This window comes from Ictalurus punctatus, chromosome 1 (assembly GCF_001660625.3).
Source record: "Ictalurus punctatus breed USDA103 chromosome 1, Coco_2.0, whole genome shotgun sequence".
NCBI lineage: Eukaryota > Metazoa > Chordata > Actinopteri > Siluriformes > Ictaluridae > Ictalurus > Ictalurus punctatus.
In genome coordinates, this window is record NC_030416.2 from 36,569,243 (window position 1) to 36,582,513 (window position 13,271).

The 13,271-nt window shown below is 40.8% G+C and overlaps 1 protein-coding gene across 1 annotated transcript in view; it reads left to right on the plus strand.

Moving 5' to 3' along the window:
* The window catches only part of olfm3a (olfactomedin 3a), a 44,897-nt gene extending 32,371 nt beyond the window's left edge, over positions 1-12,526 (plus strand). Inside the window, exons 4-6 of the mRNA XM_017450868.3 lie at positions 2,032-2,251; positions 8,922-9,028; positions 11,126-12,526. Coding sequence (XP_017306357.1) covers positions 2,032-2,251; positions 8,922-9,028; positions 11,126-11,803 — 1,005 coding nt within the window. The 3' untranslated portion in view covers positions 11,804-12,526. The remainder of the gene's footprint in view (positions 1-2,031; positions 2,252-8,921; positions 9,029-11,125) is intronic.
* The last annotated feature ends 745 nt before the right edge of the window (positions 12,527-13,271 follow it).

The following is a 13,271-nucleotide window of genomic DNA, read 5'->3' on the forward strand; positions in this document are numbered from 1 at the left end:
AACTTTTTTAAACCTCATTTGCAACACAGTTAAGTATAACAAAAGAGAAATGATAGAAAGCAAATCTAGAATATAAATAATAAAAAAATGTAAAAAAATAAATAAATAAATACATATATAAATATATATATAATAAAAAATTATTTAAAAAACCCACAAATTAATTAAAAAAAGAATGATGTGAAATTCTGCCACCCTGTCCAGGGTGTACCCCGCCTTGTGCCTGATGCTCCCTGGGATAGACTCCAGGTTCCCCGTGACCCTGAAAAGGAGTAAGCGGTAGGAGATGGATGGATGGATGGATGATATGAAATTATAGACATAATGGACCAATAGACTAAGTAATAGAGTCAATAATAATAATTTTCAATGGATATTAGAACTGATTTGAAACGATGCCTCTTTAAATACACCAACTTATGCAAGTGAGTTGAGTGTTCGCAGATCATATTGAGACATGAAGAATGCTCCAGCCACCAGCGTGAGTTTGGTCAACTCCACTGTTCAAGGTCAATCCAGATGTAAACCAATAAGAGCCTCGTAAATAAACAGAAACTAATTTAGGCCGCCAGAGTGGTGCAGCTGACTTTAGCATGCAGCATGCACCGATGCGTATTGTGGTGATAAATCAGAGCTCTGAGTGATAAACGGAATCCACAGATTTTAGAGTGGTAATGAAAGCATGCCTGTGGAGCACATCGCCATAATAAGAGCTCAGAGGACAGATGTCTCCACTATCATCCTCCTGCTGTAACAGAAGGAAACTATTGTTTTGTTTCTGTAAAGGAAATCAATACGTTCATGAGATCAAATATACTGCCTCATATTCAGGCAATGTGTTTCCTGTCACTCTTTCAGTGCTGGTAGTTAGGGTAGATATTTAGAGTATTATAGTCCATTTCATCCACAGAAATAAATCTGGATTTCATTTGCATTTGAAATGAATTTAATTCTGTGGTTTTCAATGCTTAGAGCAGAGGTCATCACCTGGCTGACTGCAGTCTGGATGCAGACCCAGCAAAGTCATTCCCTCCAGGATTCAGCGATTTTGCGATAGCAGAAATGAACTCAAAATCAAGGAAACGCCGCAAAAATCCATAGGGGCTTGCAGTTTCTCAACATACCGCAGATTTTCTGCAGATTTGGGCCAAGACGCGTGACGTGCCATCATCACAATGCGCCTTCAGCCAAAGCCCTCTTCGATTCACGTGCGCCGAACATGAGTACAGCTAAAAGGTCTCATTTACCATCAAACATCACTGTGAAAGAGCGTGCGAAATTATTTCGTGCAACTGCAAATTCGCCAGTTCAAGTAGTTTTCCATGCAAAAAAAAAAACTAAAAAAATAAATAAATAAAAAATCCACGCAAAAAATTTGAAAAAAGCCTCGGCAAAATCAAACACACAAAAAACACCATGAAATGCTGCATGGACTAGTATGTATTTCAGCAGACTGAACCAAGTACTCGGAAGATGTTTTGACACCATTCGGTCACATTAGTTGCTTATTCAGACATTCATGAATGATTAGTTTCATATAGTTTCATGTGATTTTATGTAGTTTTATGTTTTACATTGTACTTCTTTTCACAGCAGAAGGTAAAGTGTTTTCCAGTACAGGATTGTCTGGGTACAGATTTACATACCAGTATTTTATAGAAAAAACAATAGCATTAATATAAATTACAAACAGAAATGGACCCAGACCTGAGCTGTGTGGAACACCTTTTTAGATTTAAGATTTATTTTTGTCTGGCTTTCAGAGAACAAATTCAGATTTTTTAAAAAGAAAATCTAATGACACAACGAATGGTATTGGAAATAAGGGACAGTTTTCATTTTTTACGGACATTTGGTTGGGGTGTTTTTAAAACAAAGTACAGGTTGTGTTTAAAAAATAAATAAATAAATTTTTTTTAAAAAAGCCAAAGCAGTTCCTTTTTGGTACGGATGTTAGGGTTAGTGTTCGGTGTAGGCATTTAGCAGTTGTTCAAGATATTAATACAAATCTGCGTGTTTGTGTGTGTGTAGGAGCTGAAGGATCGAATGGATGAGCTGCAACCTCTGATCCCTGTGCTGGAGCAATACAAAACAGACACTAAGCTCATCTCGCAGTTCAAAGAGGAGATCAGGAACCTGTCGGCGGTGCTGACGGGGATCCAGGACGAGCTGGGGGCGTATGATTATGACGAGCTTTACCACCGAGTGATGAGCCTCGAGAGCCGTCTGCGCAGCTGCATGAGTAAACTTAGTAAGTCATGTCACTTTGTGTAAACGTAATATAGTCATTACCACGAGCACTGTCATTTATATGCACAGTGACAGGAAAAATCCTCCCTGGGGGACTTGGTTTCAATTTCTTTCATTAGCATGTTGTCCTGTTTTACTTTAAATTTATTACATTAACCACAAAACCATCCTTTAGAGCTCCCATATTCAAACACCACTCTTATTTTTCACTGGAACACCTGTCATCAAAACTGACAGCCAATGAATAGAGTTCTGACGGTTTGGGAGGAAGACCACGTCTGAAGCTTCACCTTCTTCCTAGTTAAATTCTTAGTTTGTACACTACCACATTCCTGTCCCCTCCACACTGTTCAGCTCCTACAGAAGAGTTTTTATTAGAGGGCGTGGCCATTTAGTGCAAGTCAGAAGCCCAGAACCTCCGCTCAAATTCTCAGAGATCTCTCCATTTATATAGCGTCACAATCACTCTTCATTTATTTGAGGGTGTGGCCTGGATTCGCAGCAGCAGTCATTACTATAAACACAACCATCATCATTACCGACGCTGCAAACAGACCGCAAAACATCATTGATATTACTGTCATTTCTCTTATTACTGTCATTATGTCATCATCATTATCATTTCCCTTCTGTTTACATCACCAATAAGCATTGTACTGCTAAATATCATTACCGGGATGAATAACACACCTACATCTATGGCTAACGCTTCACACCTCTCAGAAAACATAGGAACTGTTGCTGTATTCCAGGCTGATTTTACTACAGTACAGTAGGTCAGAGGTCACTGAAGCCTTGGCACCTAGTCATATCTTAGGTTTCAGATTTTCAGAGATTAACAGGTGAAAGTAACAGGTTTGAGGGTTTTAGCATAGAATACACAAAATGTGATTAACTAGCATACATGCTAATGTCATGAGGACATTAAGGACATTGTAAGAATTTACCGTAAGATCACTCCGGTTAAGCAGACGATGGCGTGTCTTATAGTCACTGCTTGTCCATTTCTTTTTTTTTTTTTTTAGCCATTTTGTTGGTTGTACCATTATTTTATTTGATTGTCGTTAGTATTTGTCTTAGCATTTCTTTTTTAATTGCTTCCATGCCATTACTCCATTAAGATCTCTGATCTTCTACGTGGATGCTTCAATCATTCTACAAAGATGAATTACACTTTGATGTTGGAGTTTAATATAACCCTCCAGCCCTGAACCTGATAAAAACGAACAACTTTATTGCATTAAACCAAGCCACACCCCCAGAATATCGGTATCTGGATAAATCACACACTACTGATCATGGAGGCAGGCTTTCTGTTCTGTTCTGTTTTGCTCTGCTCTTGTTATAAGGTCAAATCTGTACCGATATCCATGTAACATCATTTGACTGCCTTGCTTTGAATGTCACTGCTGGTTGTTTTAGTTTACTGCCCACCAAAAAAGTCACCTGGTTTTATATCTACGCTCCTTACCTCACTGAGTACACTCTATGTACCCTGCAGTATTGCTTTAGGAGACTTTCATATTTACATCAATACAGCTAACACTATATCACACTAAGATCACACTTCTCATGAATATTGCGTGTTCACACCTCTTAACCTGAGTCACATGGATTTTGCCATCTAGCATTACAAGGCTGTTCTGTGTGACCTGTCTATTCCGTCTCTATCACGCAAACACCTAAAACACCACAATATCACTTTTGGAAACGTACACACTCGCCCCTCAGTCATAAATAACATGCTCAAGCGGTTTCCTATTTCTCCGTTTTCCACTCCATCACCAGATGCTCTGGACATCCGCTAAACAGTAACAACATTGTCTCCGCTACCCTTGATCGACTAGGTCCCCTCAGAACACGTGCAGTGACCTTCACTCATCCTTCTCCCTGGTTCACTCTGAGTTCCACTGTATGAAAGCAGCAGGTTGCCAACTAGAACACCTCAGCAGGAAGACAGGCCTGAGAGTCCATGCATTCGCCTACAGAAACCAAGTTACAAAGTACAAAGAAACACTTTAGAAAGCCAAGATGGACTACCACTCCAACGTCCAGTGCTCAGGGACCAAAAGCCAGAACAACCCTCAACAAACTGTTGTGAAATGCTAAGTTTTCTTTCTCACACTTTCTCCAGAGCTCTGTTAAAATAGAACATATGTTAAAATAGAACATATATGTATCTCCAGTTCCTGCAATCTTCCTTCCCAGCAAATGAGCCTGTCCCAAGGATATTCTATGATTTTACACCTGTTGAGGAGAGTTACATCGCTAAGCCGATTAAGGCAGCTAAAGCTACCACCGGTAACCTGGACCTGTTGTGAACTGCCTTGGTTAAAACATGTCTTCCTTGAAAATTGTAATTAATTTGCGTTTTTCGGTCATACAATATATTTTGACATATTCTACTCTGTTTCCTTGTTTGCAATTTTAACTTTGTGGTACGTTAAAATGTCTGGAAAGGACACGAAAACCCGTGGTAGCATTCAGACACGACTGAGGCCAAGTGTGCGCGCGGTGAGCGAGTCCCCTTCTCCCCCTGTATCCGCGTCGCCGAGCGGTGTCTCTGACTTCGCCGCACTCAGGCTCGAGCTGCTGGCTTTACTGAGGAAGGACATCGCCGATATTTTTAAACAGGAGCTCCAGGAGACTCTCAGGGATGCGCTGTCCACTATCCAGCTTGACGTGCAGGCCGTGAAAACACAGCTGGCTAGTGATAAAGTCGTTACCGAGGCTACCCTATCAACACTGAAAGGTACTGTTGGGGAAATGGGGCACACGCTCTCCGGTTGCACCGATGACATAGTTCATATGAAGACTACTATCGAGTCCCTCACTGCGACCGTGACTCAATTAGAGAATAAATGTGAGGATTTGGAGTCGAGGTCATGGCGCAATAACGTTAGGATAGTGGGAGTTCCAGAGGGCGCTGACACCTGTACAACCGCTGCTGTAGTGGCCTTGTTAAAAGAGGCGTTTGGTCTGGAGAAGGAGCCGGTTTTGGACCGGTCCCACCAGACCCTTCAGCCGAAGCCCAAGCCTGGTGAACGACCACGAGCTATTGTGTGCAGATTCCACTATCACAGTGACTGTGTTGACATTTTACGCCGTGAGAGAGCTCCAGCGGATTAAAGTGAGGGATTTGATCATCTCGGTTTTCCCTGACTACACAGCCAAGACAGCCCGGGCCTGGGCCGCGTTTAACGAGGTTCGGCGTCAACTTCGTGGTATTGAGGGTGCTCGCTATGGAATACCTCATCCAGCTTGGCTTCGCATTAAATATAACGGTGTCCAGAAGGACTTTATTTCAGCGGAGGAAGCAGGAGACTACATTAAACTCGTGATATTGGGGTAAACCGCGTCACCTACACAGCAGAGTCTTTTTCGCTCTTCTTTTATTTTTATTTTTTGCACTCGGCCTTCCAGTTCTACAGAATTCGGATTCTTATTGAAGATATTGTCGTTGCATTACTCCACCTAGATTTTGTGTACTTATTCCTCTTAAATTTACTTCTGTATTAATGTGCTTCTCTGTTTTGATGCTCTGACCGGTTAGAGTTTCTGTTTATTTAATTTTATTAGTGTTATCTCCTCGGCTTTACGTGCTACGCTGTTATATTATTTGTTACAAGTCTTTAAAAGGTAAGGACATTATATTTATTATTGTGTGCAGACTGTTTATCAGTCTTGGTAATTTTGTTGGTTAGTTCAGCTTTACTCTCTGAGTTGTTTTCACATTGTGGACAGCGTTCGGTTTCTGTAGGATACACTGCTGTCTTATTTGTTTATGGAGACTTTGGGTGTGTGGGAGTTTGGAGGATTGTGAGAGTAAGCAGAACATGCCAATGCTTTGAAGGATGTAATGTTATTTAATTGCGAATCTGTTTTTAGAGGATTTAAACCTAACATGGTGAACAAATTATATTATAGAATTCAAGCAATTTTACTGGGGTTATCTCATACAGTGTAGCAAGTAATAATCTGGAAAGACCTTTGTAATATCACAGTCTAAAACTGGATTTAAAGAGAAGCAAATGAGTAAATGAATCACATGTAAATGAATCATACGTAAATGAATCACATGAAAATGTATCACTTGAATATGAATCTCATGAAAATGAATAAATAAATTACAGACGGAAACATGTCTTCCTTCATTATACCGGTGAATAAACAAGGCTGTCAATGCTATGCATGGATCTGGCTCTGTTCCCACCAATTTTCAATTACACCAGTTCCTACAAAGCCTGGACTTGACCCTGTGGTGCCCCGGAACTACAGACCAATTTATAACCTGCATTTTCTTGGAAAGATACTTGAGATTACTGTAGGAGCTCACTTTAAAGGTCACATCACCTCCAACGACATGTTTGATGTATTATAGTTTATATTATAGTCTATAGGGTTTAGGCAGAACCACGGTACTGAAACTGCCATCGTCAAGGCTATAAATTACATGCTAGCTGCGTTGGTCAGGGGGGTCGCTGTATATGCTTTTGACACAGTATGCCACAACATACTTTTGCACAGACTTGAAAAAAAAATGGTTGGCCTTACTGCTACTGACCTTTCCTGGTTTAGATCATATCTCTCTGACAGACAAAAAATGTTTTAATTGATAGGTTTTGGACTTATCAGTTTAGGACTCGCCTATCCCATGGTGTTCCTCAAGTATTAGTTCTTGGCCTGTTGTTATTCATCATAAATACAGTCCCCTGTGAAAGTATTGGAAAATCAAAGGCAATTTTTATTTTGCTCTACAGTGAAGAAATTTCAGCTTTCAGCTAGTCAAGCTGACCTCCAGGCTTGACTACTGAAGTGCAGGGTCTTAACACACTTCAGTATGTGCAAAACTCAGTTGCTACAAGACCACGAGAACACCCATACTCCAAAAGTTACACAGCCTCCTAATTCTCTTCCATATACAGTGCAAGATAGTTCTTCTGGGCTTTAACGTTCTGCATGCTTTTCGCCCAACCTACTTATCTATCCTCCTCCTACCATACACACCTGCACACATGCTTAGATCCTCTGACACTCTCCTGCTCCCAGCTGTAGGAGACAGGGCTTTTAGTGTCGCTGCTCGTAATCTGTGGAATTCTCCCCCTCTCTATCAACGTTGTAAAAACTCATCGTTTCCACCATGCATTTGCTCACACCCCAATGACTGCTAAATTTTTGTCGGAGATTTATGTACATATATGCATTTTTGCCCTTTTATATTCGTTTATTTACCTTCATTATTAACTGTGTCATTTAAATGTTAAATGTTTAAGCTTCACTTACTTTTATCACTGTTTAATTTTCTGTATTTTTTTCTTCTAATTGTACAGTGTCATTGGGTACATGATAGTTGCTTCAAAATTATTATTATTATTAAATTAATACTTTAACTTTCAGTATATCATTTGTGTTAAAGGTTTGTACTTTCAAAGTTACCCTTCAGTCGATATCAAAATATCACTGAAAATAGAGAAAAAAACAGCGTACTTTTTTCTTCTTCCTGTGATCTCCAGGAAGTTTGTATGATGCAACGTTCTGTTGAATATTCCAAATAATTCATGGGGCTGAATGTGTGTAGGTAACAGGGTTGAGTGATATGAAATAAACCATACACTATACAGCCAAAAGTATTTGGACACCTGACCGCTGAACATCCCATTCCAAAACCATGGGCATTAACATGGCGTCGTTCTTGCTCTGCTGCTACAACAGCGTGGCTATGGGGATTTGTCCGTTCAGTCACAAGAGCACAAGAGGTTGTGGGCACTGATGTCTGGTAAGAAGCTCTGGCATGAGATTGGTGTTCCAGTTCATCCCAAAGATGTTCAGTGGGGTTGAGGTCAGGGCTCTGTGCAGGACACGCGAGTTCTTCTACTCCAAACTTAACACATCATGTCTTCATGGAGCTCGCTTTGTGTACAGGGGGATCGTCATGCTGGAACGGGTTCCGTGTAGATCACTTAGTTCCGTGAGAAAAAGAGATCCTGATGCTATAGCATACAAAGACATTCTACAGTAAACTCCTGTGTGTTTTTTGGGTTTTGGAGAAGCCCACATAATTTCGGCCATATAGTGTACAGCATGTTTTTGCATAACCTATAATATATGACTAATGGAAAAGGATGTTTCAGGCCATGTGATGTTAAATCTGCAAACGTTAATGCAAAAACAGTAAGGCATTTGAAGTATTTTATTGATTACATTTTAAGGTGTAGTTATAGTGGGCTGGGACAGGCAATCCTCGGAAGCTGTTTATCTGAAACGTGCACATAGGTTGTTGTAAAGTACCTTTAATTTACCTTTGTCATTTTAATATCACTGCAATCATGCATCACTGCTCTTCCATTAGACTAGCCATCATAACACTCATAAATATACTAATAGTCATTCCGCCAAATAGCCTTAATAAATATACAGAATATAACATTTCCTAAAAATGTATCCAGCATTAAGAAACTACTTAAAGCACATCCAACAGATGTTTCAATGCATTATTGATAGCTGTGCTAATCATGCCCTGGTCTAGGGGTTTAAATGTGTTAAAGTGGTTTCATATTTCTGTTTTAATATGCAGAACACAGCAACACACATTATCAGCACCGCCATGAAATTGGCTTCAGGAATCTAGTTAGGAGGCCTACATCTTATCGGTGTGTTCCATTCTTTCGCAGCGTGCGGCAAATTAATGAAAATCACAGGACCCGTGACCATAAAAACGTCAGGCACGCGGTTCGGTGCATGGATGACCGACCCAATGGCATCTCCAAGAAACAACAGAGTGAGTCACTTTTCTTTCTTTTGTGTCCCTAATGGTTTGGAGCAGTGGGATCTGAGATAATTGGTGGAATGAATAAGACCTACTCTTGTATGGTGTGGTAATTGTGGTCATGCGGTACATAAACACTCACTTCCTGTGTAGATGGCTATCTTTCAAAACAATATAATAGAGCTATCTGTTTAAATGTCAGCATCAACAAATCAATAATGCATTATGATTAAAGTGTTCTGCTGTTCAGGCTAGCGAATTAACTGATTTAATTTGAGCAGCTCAATGACTCCTTCATTATACTACCTTCATGAGGCAAACCTGGGCTTTGGAGCTGTCCTGTACACACTATGTACTCTACCAGTCAAATGTTTGTACACCCCTGCATATCAAAGGTCTTCATTTGGACTCTTTTCTATTTTAGAATAATAATGAGGATATGAACACTACGAAATAAAACGTGGAATTATATAGTGACCAAAAAGTGTTCAACAAATCCAAAATGTTTGATATTTTAGTCTGTTTCTGAGGTCATCCTGGGCTCATTGCTGTCATTAGAGCATTGCTGCTGTGTTGTGGTTTGAGCAGGAGTGATGAAATTAGAGGCATTTGGCTAAAGAGTGATGGTCAGTTTGTTAATGTAGACTGTTTCTTTCTCTCAACACACTGCCATGGAAATGAATAAAAAAAAAGATAAGGTTTTTTTCCTAGGCCTGGTGGATTGCCTGCTAGCATTTGTAGGTACCATAGGTCGGTGTCATACGTCTCAGAGGATGTATGTGTTTGCCCCACCTTTCCTGGCTTGTAGATGTCATGTGATAGGGGAGAGTTAGCTAGTGGATGTGAATTAGCCAAATCAAATTGGGGAGAAAAAGGAGGAAAGAAAATAAAAACACATTGTTTGATGGCTTTTCAGGATTTCAGCTGACCAGCTTACACAACATTCGCTGTGCTGGACATGCCGAACACCAGCAAGGTGGAGCAGGGGTAGAAACCCATGGTTGAAGTCTTAGTTAAATACAGTATGGTCTCCTTGGTCTCTTGAATCGTCATTGAATTGTGATATTAATATAAATACACCTGTTCTTGGAAAAGCTCAGAGATCATATCTAAACAAAGACGATGAGAGCATCATCAAAACAAAGACGATGAGAGCATCAGCAAAACAAAAGAGCTATCAAAACAAGGCTGGGGTACGGTTCTGGAAATCAGGGTTTGGTTATAAAAAGACATTTTTCACACTTCTCATGGAACATCTCATGAAGCGACATTAAATACATTATTAAAACACGCCTAGAGGAGACCATCCACCAAAATTCAGTGAGTGTGTGAAGAGTGTATTAATCATTATGCAAACACCACCATGCTCCACAGTGTACAGGTAGATGTTATTTTCAGGGTGATGAGCAGTGTTGGGTTTTTAGCCACTACAGCATTTTGTGTCAAGCCCAAAAAGTTCCATTTTAATCTACTGGCAAACTCCAAACAGGATTTCATTGACATTTATTCATTTAGCAGACGCTTTTATCCAAAGCGACTTACAAATGAGGAAATACATGCAAAGCGATCTATCAAGTGGAGACCAATACCCAATGCCCAGGCTGGAGAGAGTTGACAGGAAGATCTGATGATTCAGTGTCGAAAGCAGCAGAGAGGTCGAGTAGGATTGAAGGTTGATCTTGATAGTCGTAAGGCTTCAGTGACGGAAAGCAGAGCAGTCTCTGTGGAGTGACTGCTTTCGAAGCCTGATTGCTTGGTATCCAGGAGGTTGTTCTGGGTGAGAAAATTGGAGAGTTGATTGAAAACAGCTCTTTTTATATGGTTTGACACTCTTCCATAAATCCTGGCGTTGTGGAGTGTTTGGGCTGTGGTTGTGCTGTGAACATCTGAGCTGTGGACCTCTCCAGCGACTTCAAAGTTACCATTGGTCTTTTGGTTGCTGCTGTTGTTCAAGTGCGGTAATAAACCAATTTCTAAGGATAGAATCCAATTTAAGCATCAAGCTGAGTAGATGAGCAGACAATGTGTTGCTCAAGGACTATTATGCAATGCAGGTATTTGATACCACTGCCCGAATTTATACAATCTCTTCTTTTGTGTTTCATGCAGGTCTGGTACATGGACACATACACCAACAGCAAGGTGGTGCGAGAGTACAAATCCATGGCAGATTTTGTCTCGGGTCAAGAGTCTCGAACGTACTACCTTCCATTTAAGTGGGCGGGGACCAATCACGTTGTGTATAATGGATCGCTATACTACAACAAAGAGCAAAGCAACATTGTGGTCAGATACAGCTTTGAGACAGGCCGTGTGCTGGCTCAGCGGGCACTCGAGTACGCTGGCTTCCACAACGTCTACCCGTACACCTGGGGAGGCTTCTCAGACATTGATCTAATGGCTGATGAGATGGGGCTGTGGGCTGTCTATGCCACTAACCAGAATGCAGGCAATGTAGTGATTTCTCGCTTGGAGGCTGAGACGCTGGAGCCGCTTAGCACTTGGAACACAGAGTACTCCAAACGCAACGCTGGCGAGTCGTTCATGATCTGTGGAACACTCTATGTTACCAACTCACACCTTACTGGGGCAAAGGTCTACTACTCCTATGACACAAAAACGTCCAGCTACGAGTATGTGGACATCCCCTTTCACAACCCATACTTCCACATCTCCATGCTCGACTACAACGCTCGGGAGAGAGCGCTCTATGCCTGGAACAATGGCCACCAGGTTATCTTCAATGTCACGCTCTACCATGTCATCAAAACTGAAGACGATTCATAAAAACACAACAGAGAATCTCAGTGCCAGATTTTTCCTATTTGCCTGGAATGATGGCCATCTTCAATGTCATGTTCTACCATGTTATTCATAAAGAGACAAGTGGTAAGGATAGGGTGGAGGTGCTGCAGGGCTACAACACAATGCTCTTATTTGCCTGGAACAGGATCCACCAGGTCATCTTCAACATCATGCGCTACCACATTATCAGAATCAACACAACAGACGAAGAGGCCAGTGGCTAGGACATAATTTTCTTAGGGCCATTTTCAAACTTGCTCATCAAAAAACCAAGGACAGCATAGAAAACGGATTTATAAACACAGAGAAGAAGAGTCCAGTGGCTATCGCAGGCTTTTCTTGTTCACCTGGAACTACAGCCACCAGGTCTTCAATGTCACCGCCTACCACGTCATCTAAAATGAGCATGATTCTTGAAGAGTCCAGTGGCTATGACACCATTTTCTCACTCTGCCTCATCATCGAAACTGACTGCAGCTTCTCAAACTTCAGCAGTCACGCTATTTCATTCAGAAACACTGGGTGTGGGGCAGGAATACACCCTGGGTGGACTTCCAGTCCATTGCAGGGCACCAATTTACACTCCTCCACATCATTTCAACTGAAGACTGAAGTTTTTAGCTCCATGATTTTGTTGTTCACCTAGATCAGGGGTCATCAACCGGCAGACCATGGTCCAGATGCAGAAATAAAATAAGCCGTGGACTCCAGGTTTCTAAAATTTATATTATATATATATATATATATATATATATATATATATATATATATATATATATAGTGACTAGTTGCATGCATTTATGCGAATGATTTAGCTGAAAGCAGCTCATATGACTGGAGACTATCTACAAGCTGAGGGACATTAGCTCAGAAAGGAGAGCGTTTTTCACAGATTTTTATTTTATTCATCCTCTCTGGTCTAATTAGCGAAGTGACTAGGAACTAATCGATAATGGTTAAGCTTTAAAAGGTAAGTTGAATACCCCTGATTTAGAGCAACAGAGCATGTCATCTTCAGCGTCACACTCTACCACTTCATGTAAACTGTGGATGATCCAGACAGACAAATTCTAAATACAGGGAGGAGTCAGGCCACTGCAGCATGAGTTTCATGTTCTCCAGGAACAATAACCACCGTCATCCAAACGGATAACCGATCGACTCAGCTTACATCCTTCACAACGTGACTTCATTATCCTTTTAGACCCATCAAGTCATCTTAAACCACATTCTCATTAAATCTGAAGAAGAAGAAACGGAGCCCGAGGAACGTGGTGGATAAGAAGCGATAAACAGAACGATAAATGGGAGTCATTGCCTTTTTTTATTTGACAACGAGCGATAAAAGGACGTAATGTTTTGGTGAATATACGGACAAGAACGGCCATAATGAATGAATGAAAGGCAAAAGGAATGTTGAATTCTTTCAGTTCTCGACACTGATGACCAC